Genomic DNA, 16,090 nt, shown 5'->3' with positions numbered 1-16,090 from the left:
GTGTGTGTGTGTGTGTGTGTGTGTGTGTGTGTGTGTGTGTGTGTGTGTGTGTGTGTGTGTGTGTGTGTGTGTGCCCTATATGTCCTTATAATAATGAGGAGTAAGATTACTTTATGGTACTCTAAAAGTGCCAGCTATTTCGACACAATCAGAATTTTAGGCATTAAAAGCTGATAGTAAGTTATCGTTATATTTGATTTAATTATAGTTAATTAGTTACTTTTGGTCTTCAAACACCTTCAAACACATACCTTTATACACACCATCCCCTAAACCCTCCCTCACACTTGCTACTAGTTTCATTGACATTTACACTATAATGACTTCTTTATTTGATTAAATTGACAATTATACTATGCTTATTAAAATATTATTTTTTAAAGTTGTTTCGCTTGTTAGGACCACCTTAGTCAGGTCATAACAAATAACAATTCAACAACCCACTTCAAAATACACCTGTCATGTTAGCCAGATTAAGATGTGAAAATAATTAAAATCTGACATGTGATTTGTAAGCAACTGTTGTACTAGCTCTGTTAATAAAACCTCAAACGTTTTGTTATTACATGTTGTGTCTTGTTAGCAGCTAAGCTAGCAACCAATTGTCTGAAGAGCATTCAGCTATGTTTAGCTAGCTTGGAAACTCATTTTAGGGACAGGACTGTTGCTCCATACACTGAGATCACGTTGTTCAGTGGTTGACGTCGAAAAATAGCTTTTGGTTTGGATTTTTATTTTTGCTTTTTATGGACGTTAGCAAGTATCTTTAGCTTTCAGTCTTTGTTCTAAGCTATAGGCTAAAGAGATGCCGGATATCCCTCTGTAGTGGGCACACAGTGGTGAAAGTGATGTCACTTCTCTCATTGGAATCTGGTACAAGACAGCAAAACAAACCTGGACCTTAAAATGGTGACATGTATTGTCCACTTGGGTTGCCAAAAATACTCCACAGCTTGTTAAATGTAGTAAGTACCTACAACAAACAACATTTTAAAATCCATCAGAAATGGAGCAGCACTATCCTCCGATTGGAGTGGAGTTCCTGAGGATTGTAAATGCAACATTCATGCACTTTCCTGCTAAATTATGTTTTATGTTGTTGTGTTGTACTGGGTAGGTAGTGTACTATGACTTTATAGGGGATTGTTTTGGAAAAACATTTAAAAACAACAGCCTGCTGCTGTGGGAAGTAAGGGTGATAGGGCAGAGCGGAGGCTGAACTCAACATTAAATGTGCAGTTAAACCAAAATAATGTTCCAACAGAGTCTAAAAAAGATAATTGGAGCTGCAGTGTTTATTCTCTGTGGGTTTGTAGCAGCTTAAAATTACAAAGATTCATATGATTATATAAATTATTTATATTTCCGAGCTCCAAGGGCAGAGCTTTTTGTTTAAGGGGAATAACAATCTTAGATCAGAGTACGGGAATGAGAGTAGTCATTGTTTGTTTGTGAGAACACAATGTTTTAGAAGTGGCTGAAACAGCACCAGTCTCTTGGTGAAGATTTCTAAGTTTGATAACATCAGCAACCTTTATTTTGGAAAGGAGAGTCTCAAAGTAAACACTCAACTTTGTTAGCAGCATGCAGCTCGGTATAAACTCTGCCGACATTGACCTAATTATCATAATTACTCACACACACCACCCACTGTGGCTGATTTCAGCTGAAAAGCTCCAGCTCTCCAGGTTCTTGAGCTGAGGGGGGGCTGCATGATTGGAGTGAGTGAAATAAAGTTAACCTTAAAGTTTTGCAACAACAACCCTGAAGTAAATCTATGTTTGGGTACAATTAAAGTACATAAATAAAGTAATTTTTCCAAACTTTTGTCTGACATTCTCTAGATTAAACCATCACAAAAAAGTGTGGAGATACAGTCAAGCATAAGTAGAAAACTTAAAACTGCATTAGCCAGTTTTTGTCATCTACGAGGCTGGAGGCCTTGAGTGTACCACTAAAGTATTTAAACAAAATTAAACATTATTATTAAAGATGTAAAATGTATTATAAATGTAATTATAACGTGCCTTTAAATTATACACAAAATTATATGTTTTGTTGTGCCCGCTAGCTTTGCACATTTAGCCATTATCAATTTATAGCTGTCACAATTGTGTTTCAAGCTTGTTTTGTTGGCTTAAATTCGTAATAACACACTTTCAAAGTGCTTCCTTTTCTGTACTACCAATGCACACCACTCTTCAAAGTTACAGAACTGTAATTGTGTCAGTTACTGCACTTATTAATTCCTGATGTGACTTCAATAAACAAACCCTTAAGTCCCTGGCATGTTTAAAACAAAGTCCAGAGCACCTCTGGATACAATCCTGGGCAAACAGTTCCTGTAAAAAACACCAACTCTTCTACATGCAGTGTGATGCTTCTGAGCCGAGCAGAGGAGCGGGGGGGCACAGCGGCGCATTAAGACACAAGTCTACATTAACAGTAAATGATGATGTTACTTTGCCTTGGCAGCGGCAGGTCCGAAGAGAGGCCTGGTGGCTTTGTTGTAGAAAGCAGCTCGGCGGTAATAGGCTTGGGATGTTGACGGGAAATTAGTTTTGGGAGTTCAGTAGGAAGTAGACGAGCTGAGAGGAGGCAGATAGCTCAGCTCCAATGGCTTTCTGTTATGTATGAATGCAGCATAAGTGCTCGAGTTGACTGCCTGAACCAGCTCGCAGGCTTCGCCCCATTTTTGCCGTGATTCCATTTATTACCAAAACAAATAAAGAACATTATCCTAATCCTGAGGAGGAGCATGTTCCATTAGCAAATGCAACATGATTTTAAAATGGGCTCAGAACCCAGAGGACAGCAGCAGATGAATATGCACACACACACTATACCAGCTCTCTCAATTTGCCGCCCCTTGCCACTCTACAACCAACAAAACAGAGTCTCCTTGATATGCCGCTCTATTTAACCTGCCAGATCTCTCTCTATGCTTTGCTTGTTGCTGCTATTGCTGCAGCTACCTCTACGTCGCTGCTGCTTGCCTGCCCCACCACCACCCCAGCTTCCACCTGTAGGCTCTGGGGTTAGTTATTTAATCATCACTCATCGTGCTATGTATATCTATGGAGTGATGAGGTCCGAGCCTAGACGCCAAACTATATGCTGCTTCTAATAAACATGTGAAAGAAACACGTGTTTTGTCTGACTGAAATGGGTTTATAGGATGAATTGGAGGCGAACGGCTCTGAATACTGAATTCCAGCATCATCAACTGCTCTGATACAAAAGAGGAAAACGTGCTGACTGGAGGCCTTTTAGTTGAAATGCTGCTGCAAAACTGGGCTGATGAGACCATTTCAGTCATTCTGTAGTCAGGATATATGATGATGTGTTTTTCAGAGTTAGCATTTCGAACTTCATGATGATTTAACATAATTTAATTCAATTTGTTCTATTATAGGCTAATCAAATTTGAGTCTGAATGACAAATCTTTCATCTTGCATGTGATTGAACTCTCTCTGTTTCTTCCTCTCTATTATCTCCATCCCAGTTCGCCACCATAGAGACCATCGTAACCTCGGTGTCGGACGAGTTCCCCAAATACTTGAGGAAAAACAAACCTCTCTTTACTTTGATCTTCTGTGCCATCTTCTTCGTCTGCGGGTTCCCCATGATTACAGAGGTACGGCACTAAAAACACAAATCCATGCACACACCGATGCTTCAAGGCCCCACAGGGACATTTGAGCATTGTCTCCACATGTCCTTGGACTCTTTCTTTGAATAAGCCGACAGATCTCTGCATGCAAAGTGAAGTCGGGGTCTTCAGAGGACAGGCTCGCTGATTGGAACAAGAGAGGCTGAGTCTTATTAGAATCCCCCCAGACAGCCTCAGAAGGCAAAATCCAGCCCAAAGTAGGATTTATACATGTCGTTTATTTTCATCCGGTGCAAGTCGCTGTGACAGTTATCTCCATTGAGAAGTCAGAGGTTGACAAAAAGTGAAGGAGGAGGGTGTCCTTGAAGGATGATACCTCGAACTGCTGTAACATTTAGTTTGTGTGTGTGTGTGACAGAATGGGATGTTCATGCTGCAGTTGGTGGACACGTACGCAGCCTCCTACTCTTTGGTCATCATTGCGATCTGCGAGCTGTTGGGGATTTCCTACCTCTATGGTGAGTACAGCTGATCCTGTCTTATGTCTTTCACATGCAATAATGAAGGCTGTAATGTTATTGTTACATCCTACAGTGTGAACCAACTAACTGACTATTTTGTTCTTTGAGGAGAACGAATGTGCTCATTAGATTATATTCCTTGGGTATTCATTTTATATCTATGAAAATCTGGTTAGTTTTGTCTACATATCTTGACCAATCTCAGCTCCATCCTCCCTTTTGTTTGAAGGTCTTACATAAAAAAATCTATCATCAAATATCAAATATCCCTGAACACAGCTGCAGGAAACTGTTCTGGTTTTAAGAGAAATTATTCATTTATATAAGAAGTAATTCAACAAACCCTGAATGCTACAATTTTCATTTGCAGCCTGATAACATCTTTTGTAAGACCCTCAATGTCCATGTCTTTCAAACTCTGTTGTGAAGTGTGAGTGGTGCCACTTGAGGTGTTTTCTCAGACTTGACAAATCTCCTCCAGAGCCACCGAATCATTACTGTTTTCACAGACTTCGTATGTCTAGAAAAGCTGTTTTTGACATAAACAATCAAAGTGACCCTTCAAAGATGTTCTAAACATATAATAATTGAATCAATATAGCTTTTAGGCAAGAGTTTTAGTGCCCCAGGAGGATTCACCTGCTGTTTCAGAGACGTTTGTATTCACAAGTAACCTATTACAGAAGAAATAGAGAAATCTTTCGACCGAAACCCAAATAGAAAAATCGCTGGTATTCAAAATCCCATGTTTTATTCAAAACCTTATCGACAGGAAAAGGAACTTTAAAATCTATTATTAAACGTTAAAAATGAAGTTCTCTAGTCGCATTCTTAACTCGTTTTCTTATGAACATGTTAGATAATTCAATGAAAAGGGAACACCATAGCCTACCCTGGCTAGTATTTAAATATGTTTTAAACGTTCCAAACGTTTAAAAGATGTGGTGTCTATGTGAATAAGAGCTTGATCATCGTGAAGTCTTTCGAGTAGGACAGCAGTTCTCACTTCCCTTTCTCACCGGTGTACACGGTGTAATTCCACCTGTGACCACTAGGGGTCTCTGTTGTGATGTCTAAGTCACACACACAGGGCTCAGGTGTACAGGAGCAGGCTGTTCCCCAGGTGAAGAAAACTCCAGTTTGTCAGAGCATCAGTACAGGTGACATATTGAAATGATTGTGTGACTGCCTCTTCATGTCACTCACTGTTATCCGTCAATAAAGCCGCAGGAATGAAGCCATCTGCTCCCACGCTTTTTCTGAAGGACCACAGAAACTATACTGCCCTCTCTTTCTCACACACACACACACACACACACACACACACACACACACACACACACACACACACACACACACACACACACACACACACACACACACACACACACACACACACAGTCACACACACAGTCACACATTTTACAAGGCCTTTTTTTTAAGGGACCTTATTAAACCCAGCTCAGTCTCCTCTTTCTGTCTTTCTCCCATGTTTCTGTCCTTTTATTTCATTTTGCTTCTCTTTTCTTTCTGTCTGTGCAGGTCTGCAGAGATTTTGTGAGGACATTGAAATGATGATTGGTTTCCAGCCAAACCGATTCTGGAGAATCTGCTGGGGTTTTGTGACTCCAACCATTCTGACGGTGTGTTTGTTTTTGCTCATCTTATTCTCTTTCTCTCGCACACACACACAGAACATGTGCGGCGTAAAAATGGTTCACTGCTGCCTTTCAAGTTTATTGATTTGCAATTGGAAAGCAACAGAAGTGTATTCATTTGTTTCTATTCCTGTCACGTCACCAAGTCTCAAGTTGTTTTACAAAATAGTTACTGCCAGATTGTTGATAACCCAGCTGCTGCAAACACACACATACATTTATCTCCAGACAACACATTTTCTGGGAAACGGCCACTTATTTGTGGTAGCAGAATCTGATGCACAGGGTTCAGTGTTGGACCCTGGCCAGAAGCCGTGTTAGTAATTGTAGTGGAAACCATTGTAGCTCTGAATCAGAGGTGACGATGACGAATGGAGCAACAGCGAGGCCGGCTGGTTCTCTCGCTGCTCTCCAGGGAGATCTGATTTCCTCGGGAAGCTCATTGATGCACTACTACACCAAGCTAATGTATTTCTGTCGACCCTGGGTTTATTTCTGTTTGTTTTCAATTGCTTCCTCCTATTCTAATCTTTCAGGTTCCAAAATGTAGTCAATAGAAGGTACACTTTGTCCAATCCTGTCCAATTATTTGTAAATATAGTAAAAGGAAGCTCTGCTTTAGCTTTAGCTCTGCATCCTGAGTTTAATCTAGTAATTGGAAATACATCTTCAGACTACATCATGCTACAGAAGTCTAAACATTTGTATTTTAAGTGTAATAGTTGTTTATATTCTTACCCATGAGTGTGGAGTTTCCAGGGATAAGACTTTGTGAAGAACAGTGGGGTTTTCTGCCTTTGTTTTGATTGAACTTTGGTGCCATGTCACTCTCCAGTGCAAAGTATATTTTGTTTTGAAGGTTGCAACATAATCTGCATGCTTTGCCCAAATTAGAAAGATAAAAAGATATAGAAACAGGCTTGTTACAGAACTGGAGGCCATCTTGGTTATTCTGTGTCGGACGTGCGAAAGCAGTTGAAATGCCTGGAAATGTTTTCTAGAGTTCTCCAAAAACTATAGATTTATTTTTTATTTCCTTTAAAATACTTTATTTACATTGCACAGATGTAAATAAAGCTACAAATATTATTTGAACAATTATCTGAAGTTGCACCTCATCACAAAGAAATCAGCATTCTCTCTTAAGTGATGAATAATATTAAATAACGTGAGTCCTTTTCTGTGAATATCTGCTAACACAACTTTATTTTTCATTTTATTTTTTTATTTTACTCAATATAAAACATTTTTTTATTAAATTCCCTTAAAAAAGGGAATTATTGGAGGTATGTGAAATGGGACACCCTGATAAAAATATCTGAAGCTTTAGAATGGGGGCCAACACACAGAAACAGAAATGATTTACAATCTAAAATGGGACAAGACAAGAATTACAGTTTGAGTTCATGTATTAAACAGAAACATCCACACGCTAATAAACAACAAACCCATTCCCAATATCTATAACTATGAAGCTGACCATTACAATCTAATCCTTTTACCTGTGGCCAATAAGCTGCGCCAATGTTGCAGCAGCTGAAGAGATTCTTAAAGGTAACCTAGAAGACATCCTTTTTTAATCTCCATTTTCCATATTCTGTGTAGGGCATCCTGGGATTGAGTCTGTACCAGTGGAAGGGGATGACGTATGAGGACTACACCTACCCCACCTGGTCCATGGTCATGGGCTGGCTCATGGTCTGCTGCTCCGTCATCTGGATCCCCATCATGTTCTGCGTTAAGATGTACCTCGCACCTGGCAGCTTTAGAGAGGTATTAGTGAGAAAAAGCCGTAACAAGACATGATCACGTCACGTATATGTTCTGGTCCAACAGAATCACAAACACACACTGTTGGAGAAATCAATAGTCTCATCCTTCGCTCTTTAGCAGGGAGAGGCAGTAGCTAACTGACTATTCATTTTGCAATTTTTCTTGGAGTCCGGCAGGTCCTAATTAAATACTCAGATTAATGAATGATGACTAGCGTAGCCTTCTCTCCAAACGTCTTTGTTCCCTGTGCGGCTCTGACAGCCGCCCAGATCACAGAGCATCCTCCAGCTTTACCTTTTAATCTGTTTTCTGTCTGTGACTATATTGAAAGCTTAATCATCAACGTTTTTACTTATGCATTAGGACAGACACTTCATGTTTCCATTATGTTTTACAAGCAAAAGGACTAGGCCTATAACTTTCTCTGCACTTGTTTAATTTTAGGTTTTAAATGTTGTATTAGAAAAAAGAAATCAAATCAGTCCGTATATCAGGACCTTTAACAACCAAGTTATTGTTTAAGAAAACAACTCTGTCTCCCACCCACCGCTATTGACCTAACCTAGAGCAGGTTTAGGCAACCCGCGGCCCTTGAACCACATGCAGCTCTTTGATAATGGTAGAAAGGTCTGTCTCACGGCAAGGTAAATCATTGGAGACATTCTAAATATGATATACACTTACAGCAAACAGATATTGATTTTCTCGGTTGCAACATAACCTGCATGCTTTGCCCGAATTAGCAATACCAGTGAGAAAAATATATAGAAACAGACTAGTTACAGAACTTGAGGGCATCTTTGTTATTCTCTACAGGCTGATGATGACCTTTAGACCAAAACACACAAAAAAACAAAAAAGAGTTGAAATGTTTTCAAGAGTTCTCAACTCTATGTGGCTTAATTAGGTTTTGATGCTGACCCTGTCTAAAGCAGAACATTAGTTCTCTTCAGTGCTGATACTCCTGTGTGTTTCTCCAAACTGAGGTTAATGAACTGACCGTGGATAAGTTCCTCGTACAAACCCACTTGTGTTGTGTCTCTCCCTCCCCCCCCCCGCAGCGCCTGAAGCTGGTCTGCTCCCCTCAACCCGACTGGGGTCCCTTCCTGTTGAAGCACCGTGGAGAACGCTACAAAAACATGACCGACCCCCTGGGAACCAACTCTCTTGGTCTCAAACTTCCCCCCAAGGACTTCCAGCTCGGCACCTACCAGTAAACAGTAGCAGTTACCCTGACATAATTGCACCAACAACCTCCAACCCCTGCAGGGGGCACCTGGAAACACCCCTCCTCTCCCTTCTCTCCCTTTCTCCTGTTTGTGCTTCACCCTCATGTGTCCTGTCATCCTCCCAGTTTGGTGGATCTGCAGACAGACCCCCTCTCCCTTCCCTCCTTCCTCTCCACCCCCTCCTCTCTTCTTTCATGGAGGAGTGGCTTCCCAGGTGGGGTCTACTCCTCCTCTGCGGCTTCGTACTCGGTTAATGGGCTATCATTGCCCCCCACACATGACCACTGATTACTTCAGAACCCTTCCCAGGGATCTTTATTCCAAGAGAAGATTGTGTCATAAAAATGACACAGCTCAGATTGCACTTGCAATATTAGACTCACCATAGCTGCCCCCTATGGAGTCGTGTGTGTACGTGCGTTTGTGTGTGCATGTGATAATGAATCACTTGGTGCGAGCAGACACAGGAAAACAAAAAGAAAATTGTGAGACAGAGAAGCAGCGGTTCAATGAGCTCGGCGGGGATCTGTGTTTTGTTCCATTCGTGTGCACATTTCCAACAGCATTACAAATAATATCAGCCTCTGGAAAAAAGAAGAAAATTGCTCTGGTTTCACATTTCGTTCCTACCCAGCAGTATATATGTATATTCACAGCAGCTTCTGCTCACTCGCTCTTGCTTTGTTAAAAATAGATTATACGATCTGCAATGTGTGCCTCCTCCTTCGCAGTAGAGTAGCGAATGCATCCTGATAACCACATTCAGTAGATACACTTCGGCCTGGATGACTCTGCAGTATGGTAGAAGCTTGGGTCTATTTTTCTCTCTGAATCCAAGGGACTATTTGTGATACCCTCTCCTTTGGTCTATTTACTAAGTTATACTCCTGGTCTCCTTTATTATATTATTCTAAAATGTAAAGAACACATTCCCAATGTAGGACATCACTAGAGTAGTCTCTCCTTCCTTTAGTAACGTGGCCATTTAACCAATTTAACACACTAAAACCTGACCTTATAGTCACTCTGTGCTTATATTTTAGACAGTGTATTAATCTCTGTATGTGTTGTGAACCTGTCAAGTCAAACCATCTTAACAATGTGCATCACATCAGTAAAGTAAATCAAATATATCATTATATATATATATATTATATGTATAGCCTCCAGCAGAGGAGAGAGCTAGCAAGAAAGAGATTGAGAGTGAATGTGTGTGTGTTTGTGTTCATGTCTCTCTGAAAACCCCATGTTTCTCTTGCTAGCTGTGTATTATCTTGTACAAAGTGTACACTCCTTAAAACGAGTCGTAAGCGCGTGTGTTGTCGCGTGCTCAAAATTGTTAGGAGCAGCTGCTAAGTGTGAGTAGATGAAGAATAGCGTAGAAAATGGCCTCATCCTTTCTGGAAGTGTACTTTGTCTCTTGTTGTTTGTGGTTGACCTTCGGAGACCTCTTAGCCATTTCAGACTTATGCCTCTTGCTTCTCTGTGTCCTCGTAAAAACAGGGTCTCAGGTATACTCGTCTCCATCAAACTACTCCGGTAGTTGTAGGAACAATAGCATTCAGTGCATAGGAAACAGAATCTTGAGCCATCCGAATGCTAAATTATATTTAGAGTTTGTTGCAGAGGGTCGGAATACTACTTTCTGAGTACCTCAACGCAGCATCGCTTAGATTTTTGCTTGCTTTTTGTTAAACACGCCTTGCGATGCCGATACAGGATGTACGAGTGACTTGTGCCCAACTGTGTGCAGTGCTAAATCAATTATATTGCTTTTCATAACATAGTTAAATGTAAAACAATAACTAGTTAAGATTAATTAACAAAATCCTCATCCTTGTAACCAACTTTAAATTGTATTGGCACACGTTTTATCCTCATATTCAGAAAATGAAAGGCTCACACTGATCCATCAGAATCAGTTAAATGGCTGTAATTTAGTCCCTTTAAATGGTGCTGTCAAGACATCATGAGCACTAATGAGCTTCTGTTAGAGTGTTTCTGTGGGCGTCAAAGTCCTCTTCAGATGTAACTACTACGCAGCATGAAGGAAAGAAAACAGTGCAGCTCAGCAGGAGTCCCACTGTTCTTTAATGTCACATGACAGCAGTCAACTTTTCGGTTGCCAACCAATTACCTACACAGTAACACCATGTATAAACACAGAAGCAATTAGACCTTTCCACACTTTGACTATTTGGGTCTGCACATTCACGTTGACACAAAGTCCTGATTGGCTTTATAATGCTTTTAACACTGCAGGCGTTTACTGGTACTTGGATGCAATTACCGTTGCTCAGACGTTTAAGGGTCTCCTTAACCGTATCTCAAAGCCATGTCTTTTCATAATCTCAACATGCATATAGCACAGATGTTATTAAAGAGGTTGTATACAAAAACATAATCAACTAATGAGCACCAAAGCCCTGTTGTGTAGCTTGCTTGCTCCACAGTGTTGCTTTTGTTGAGTAGCTTTATTCGTTCAAACGTAATAATAATGTATGTCTGTATGCTCGTCTGTGTGTGGGTGTTTGTCTCTGTATTAGTTTTACGGAACTCCATCTAACTGTCAATCAGATGTTTGCATGGCCAGTCTCAGCGTAGAACTAGAGGAGATTTCTCTTTCCAGGATGCCTCTGTCTTTCTTAGTTGACAAATTGTGAGCTGGGTGAACTGCCAACACCATAATGCTCCAAAAGAAAAATGAATCCAATGGCTACCACTCACTTGAGAACAGGGGTGGCCATAAGGGCAGGCTGGGCCTTTTAATCATGTGTTGAATCTAATGGACAGTATGCTCTAAAAGCCTCTTATGAATGATTTCCTTAAGAGCCACGGCTAAATAGCTGTAAATTCTGTGTTTTGTGTCTCTGTGTTTCCATTTCTACTGGGCTTCTGTGCTTTTGGTTCGAGAAAAAAAAACAGCTTAGGGTTTAGTTAAATCAACATTGCCTCATAAAATATAACACCGAAGAGCTTGCATGTGCAGTTTGTGTTGCTGTAACTCAATGTTCATGTATTGTAATCCTTCTCCTTTCTCTCTCAGTAGAAAAAGTCTGTGCATGTATGCGTTGGGGAGCTTTTTGTTCTACATGAATTTAAGAAAAACAGAGGGTTGTCCTTCTTACAGAGGGGGACTGAGAAAACAGAAAAATAAACGTTAATTCGCTTTGCCTGCAAGTGAACTTTGGGCAGTATAGGTAACCAAAGAAAGAGTACTTAAACTAGGGTTGTAGTGAAAACAGAAAAACAAACTTTAGAAGAATAAAGGAATGTGTCATCTAGGTATAGGAAGTTAAGATACTGCCATTCATATCCCATGTAGTGTTCCTCGATGTTTGCCAATACGTTACAAAACATCTTCAGGTAACCATTGGCCTTATAGATGTCCTCTAATGGTTGAATATTGTATGTATATCAAAATAACACCACAGAATAGCTAATTGTCTGTCTCATATGGTACCGGTATTCCTATTGTTATGTTTGTCGTGTCTTTTTGGCACTTTGTTGTCTGACCTATGAATGCATAGGTTACATTTCTAATTACTTGAGTAATGTCATATATTTCTGTGTGTTCTACGTGAGGTACTGCTGCCTATGGATATAGATATGTGCCTCCGACAGCCCATAACATCGTTTTGATTTGAAAACAGAGTAGATATTGATATAACAAATATCTTTTAAATAAGTTTGAAATGTAAAAAAGAAAAAAGGAAATATATATCATATATGTGAAATGCATTTATTTATTTTCAATGTCACCAATCTTTGAGGCCCTACCTCAGATTTTGTATTTATGTATAGAAATGCAATTGGATTATAGTATCTTTGCCAATAATAATATATCGCTATTATATCATGAAATGTATAACCTATGACTCAATAAATAAATGTGATTGTTTTATTTGTTGTCACTGTCTTTTAATTATGCATAAATCCCCTCTCTAACCTTTTCATCCACTTGTATAACCAGCGAAATAGCTGAAAGCATAGCAGCTGTATGAAAATGTTACATACTGTTTTTAGTTAACAGGATTTATGATCAAAGAGGAGGAGATTTAAAAAACAAAACATGATTTGAACACTCGTTCAGGCCTGGTGTTTGTTGGTACATACCATGTGCTGACTGAGGGAGAAGAGATGCATCTTTAATGTCAAACGAATTTGCTATTTCAATGATCGGGTGGAGCTTGCCTGTTGTTCATTAAATGCACGCAGGTAAGAAGTCATTTAAGTAAATCCACACAAGCAAGAAGTCCTTCAATAAGCTGGGATGCAGAAAGAGGCTGTTGTGTTTTAGTGTTTTGTATATCTGTCTTTTGATGTTAATTACTCTACTCTCTCTCTCCAGGTGTCGGCACTTCCTGTCCATGTGGCACCTGCTAGAGTGATTGTTGTTCCCACCCCTGATTGTGTCCACCTGTGCCCCATTGCCTAATGTGTATATTTAGTCCTTCTCTCCCTTTGTCTGGTGTCGGTTCGTCTTGTGATGTCGTTATCTCTATGCTTGTTTACCAGAGATTCATGTTACATTACCTAGTGGAACCTAGTGATTATATGGAGAATCCTAGTAGAGCCTAGGAGTCCTTATTGATAGCTTTGGTTTTCTTAACAATAAAGAAGATTACCAAGCAACGGAATTGAGCATCTGAGTTCTTACGAGGCCATCGTAGCAGTGGATAACCCCAACGTTTTTTTCTTATTCAAAAGAAGACCTTAACTTAAAGGTGATCTATCATGCAAAATGCACTTTTGTACGTCTTTTATACATGAATATGTGTCCCCGGTGTTCCAGGGAACTCACCAAGTGTCAGAAAACACAACCCTCTCTATTTTCCTCCATACCCAAATCTCTTAAAAAGGGGCTGCAACGGATCTGATATAGACTGATCCAGATTTGAACACTTCTGTGACGTCACAGAAGTGGCGCTATGGCTATTGGGCCAACTCCACCAATCAGGAGGAGACAGCCACAGACATTGCCATTCGAAAGCGCTGGAGACGCTGTAGTACATATGCCAGGCCTGTAGATGGTGCTGTTCTCACAGAATCAGCCCATGAAAAGACAGTGTTAAATTGAGCGAAATGAGGAATGGCTAAAATGCATGATCTGTTTGGTATTTTGAAAAATAAAAAGTATGAATATGCCTTATATAGGTATGGTCCTACACTATATTATTCAAATATAGCATGATAGGTCCAATTTNGTGTGTGTGTGTGTGTGTGTGTGTGTGTGTGTGTGTGTGTGTGTGTGTGTGTGTGTGTGTGTGTGTGTGTGTGTGTGTGTGTGTGTGTGTGTCTTTGCTCTGTTTGTGTGTGTCAGGTCCAGGCATAGCGTTCGTGGTGTATCCAGAGGCTCTGACCAGACTTCCACGAGCAAAGACACACACACACACACACACACACACACACACACACACACACACACACACACACACACACACACACACACACACACACACACACACACACACACACACACGTAAATGAAGATGACCCACACCATCTCCACAGCAGGTAACGTTTTCAGGTGTGTTTGAGTGAACAGCTCCGGCCTGCTGCTGCCGTGGTAACTTACCTTCATCCGCCACCTGCTCTATCGGCACTTTCAACTCATGTGCCATGAAACCAATGACCGAGAAGATGACAAAGCCAGCAAATATACTGGTCGCACTGTTTGTACATGTCACAATAATAGTATCCCTGCAGGGGAAAAGAGGGAAAGGGAGAAACAAATGGTTAATATCTGCTTTAGTGATGTAAATAATGCAGCAATATGTTAAACATGCAACATAAAACCAATTTTATATGATGGTAAAGCTCTATCATTTGAAACAGGACATGACTGTTGTGTAAAGCAGAAAAGAGAAACAATGGCGCCATCTGGTGGTAGGAGTTAATACTGCAAATCTAAGTGTTACAGAAAGTGTACACAGGGGGGTGTACTGTATGTAGTGCATTATGTATTATATTGTAAAATAAATAATAACAATTATGCAATGGGCATGTTTGTAAAATATGTTATTAGATGTTTATTGAAGGTATTTTTGTAGCAAAGCATTCATGATGGTAATTTGAATTGAAAGAGAACATTTTAATATATGCCAAATAAATTAGTCGCGGATATTTCTTAGAATTATGAAAACAACTCAACAACAAGCCATTCTGAAGTCTAACATTCATTACGTTTTGTTTATTTATTACTCTTTAAATCTGTTGGTTTTGTAGATGTGTCCTATGTGACCGTTATATGTTTCAAATTGAGTGGGAGTGAAATGAATAAAACACAACAATAGTTCACAAATTTGAAAGACAGAGGGGGATGCTTTAGAAGAGAAGAAATGAAAGAAACACTGAACTGCATTTCTACCAGACATAAAGAAACAGTGTCAATGTCTACAGTGACAGTTTGAATGTGTCTGCCAGAAGCATGGTTTACCTTTTGTGTGTTTACCTGTAGCAGTTATTGTGGAACTTATTGTAGGAAGAGAGAGTGATGAGGCCTCCCCAAGCAGCCGACAGAGAGAAGAAGATCTGAGTGGCTGCGTCTTTCCACACCTGACAGAGGAGGAGAGGAAGGGCTGCAGGTGAAGAGCAGGGAAAGGACGGAGAACAACACAACATGGGTGAATTAAGCGTCATGCGTCAGGTACCTTTGCAGACCACAGTTTCTCCCACTTTGGAGTTATGAAGTAGAGGATGCCGTTGAAGGCACCAGGGAGGGTCACTCCTCTGATTAGCAGGATGACCAGCACCACGTAGGGGAAGGTGGCTGTGAAATACACCACCTGAGGAGACAAGATGAGGCGAAGTGAGAGAGGGAAGGCCAGTAAAACGGCCTGTGTCAAGTTGCTACAATATTTTCAGTGGGGAAAAGAACATTTGGGAAGTTTGTAGGTATGTCAATCAACTATTCCAAACACAAGGTGGATGTGATGTTGGGGATCCAGAGTGTAACTTTTGGTGTTCGGACAACATTTAATATGAATTAACTCTAAGAAAACCAGCAACCAAACAAAAACAACATTATTCAGTCTTCCAGGTTTGATTTTCGCTCACAGAAATTATCCATCCATCCATCTTCTCCCGCTTATCCGTGGTCGGGTCGCGAAATATCACAGAAATGAAGATAAATACAAATCATATGTGAGGTTACACACACTGCAACTTAAAATAAAAACTGTCCAGATGTTTTTTCTATTATGTAACATGACAATATGTTAGCTCTAGACCAGGGGTCACCAACCTTTTTTAGGATGAGGGCTACTTTAAAAAAATAAAGCCAAGTCGGGGGC

The 16,090-nt window shown here is 40.2% G+C and overlaps 2 protein-coding genes across 2 annotated transcripts; one reads left to right on the top strand and one right to left on the bottom strand.

Annotated features, from left to right (window-relative positions):
• The first annotated feature begins 1,006 nt into the window (after nt 1-1,006).
• Nucleotides 1,007-9,879, top strand: LOC104945663 (sodium- and chloride-dependent glycine transporter 2-like). Its single transcript, XM_010771370.1, has 6 exons — nt 1,007-1,051; nt 3,507-3,638; nt 4,033-4,132; nt 5,678-5,778; nt 7,399-7,566; nt 8,628-9,879. The coding sequence occupies exons 1-6, from the start codon at nt 1,007-1,009 to the stop codon at nt 8,781-8,783; spliced, it is 702 nt and encodes a 233-aa protein (XP_010769672.1). The 3' UTR covers nt 8,784-9,879.
• LOC104945662 (sodium- and chloride-dependent glycine transporter 2-like) lies at nt 9,089-15,583 on the bottom strand (the record flags this gene model as incomplete). Its single annotated transcript, XM_010771369.1, has 4 exons — nt 9,089-9,108; nt 14,374-14,498; nt 15,250-15,353; nt 15,449-15,583. Coding segments are annotated over 4 exons (384 nt in total), but the record flags the coding sequence as incomplete, so codon positions are not given.
• Nucleotides 15,584-16,090: the final 507 nt, after the last annotated feature.

Source organism: Notothenia coriiceps, unplaced genomic scaffold (assembly GCF_000735185.1).
Source record: "Notothenia coriiceps isolate Sejong01 unplaced genomic scaffold, NC01 NC01_scaffold00009933, whole genome shotgun sequence".
NCBI classification, from domain to species: domain Eukaryota; kingdom Metazoa; phylum Chordata; class Actinopteri; order Perciformes; family Nototheniidae; genus Notothenia; species Notothenia coriiceps.
Note: the sequence above shows the minus strand (reverse complement) of the source record. Positions and strands in the feature narration are given on the sequence as shown.

Excerpts from the sequence above, each read along its gene's own strand:
- LOC104945663 (XM_010771370.1), top strand. The coding sequence starts at position 1,007 with ATGGAGCAGCACTATCCTCCGATTGGAGTGGAGTTCCTGAGGATT. Across the intron at positions 1,052-3,506 it reads GAGTGGAGTTCCTGAGGATT|TTCGCCACCATAGAGACCAT; the intron begins GTAAATGCAACA and ends TCTCCATCCCAG. Across the intron at positions 5,779-7,398 it reads TGACTCCAACCATTCTGACG|GGCATCCTGGGATTGAGTCT; the intron begins GTGTGTTTGTTT and ends TATTCTGTGTAG.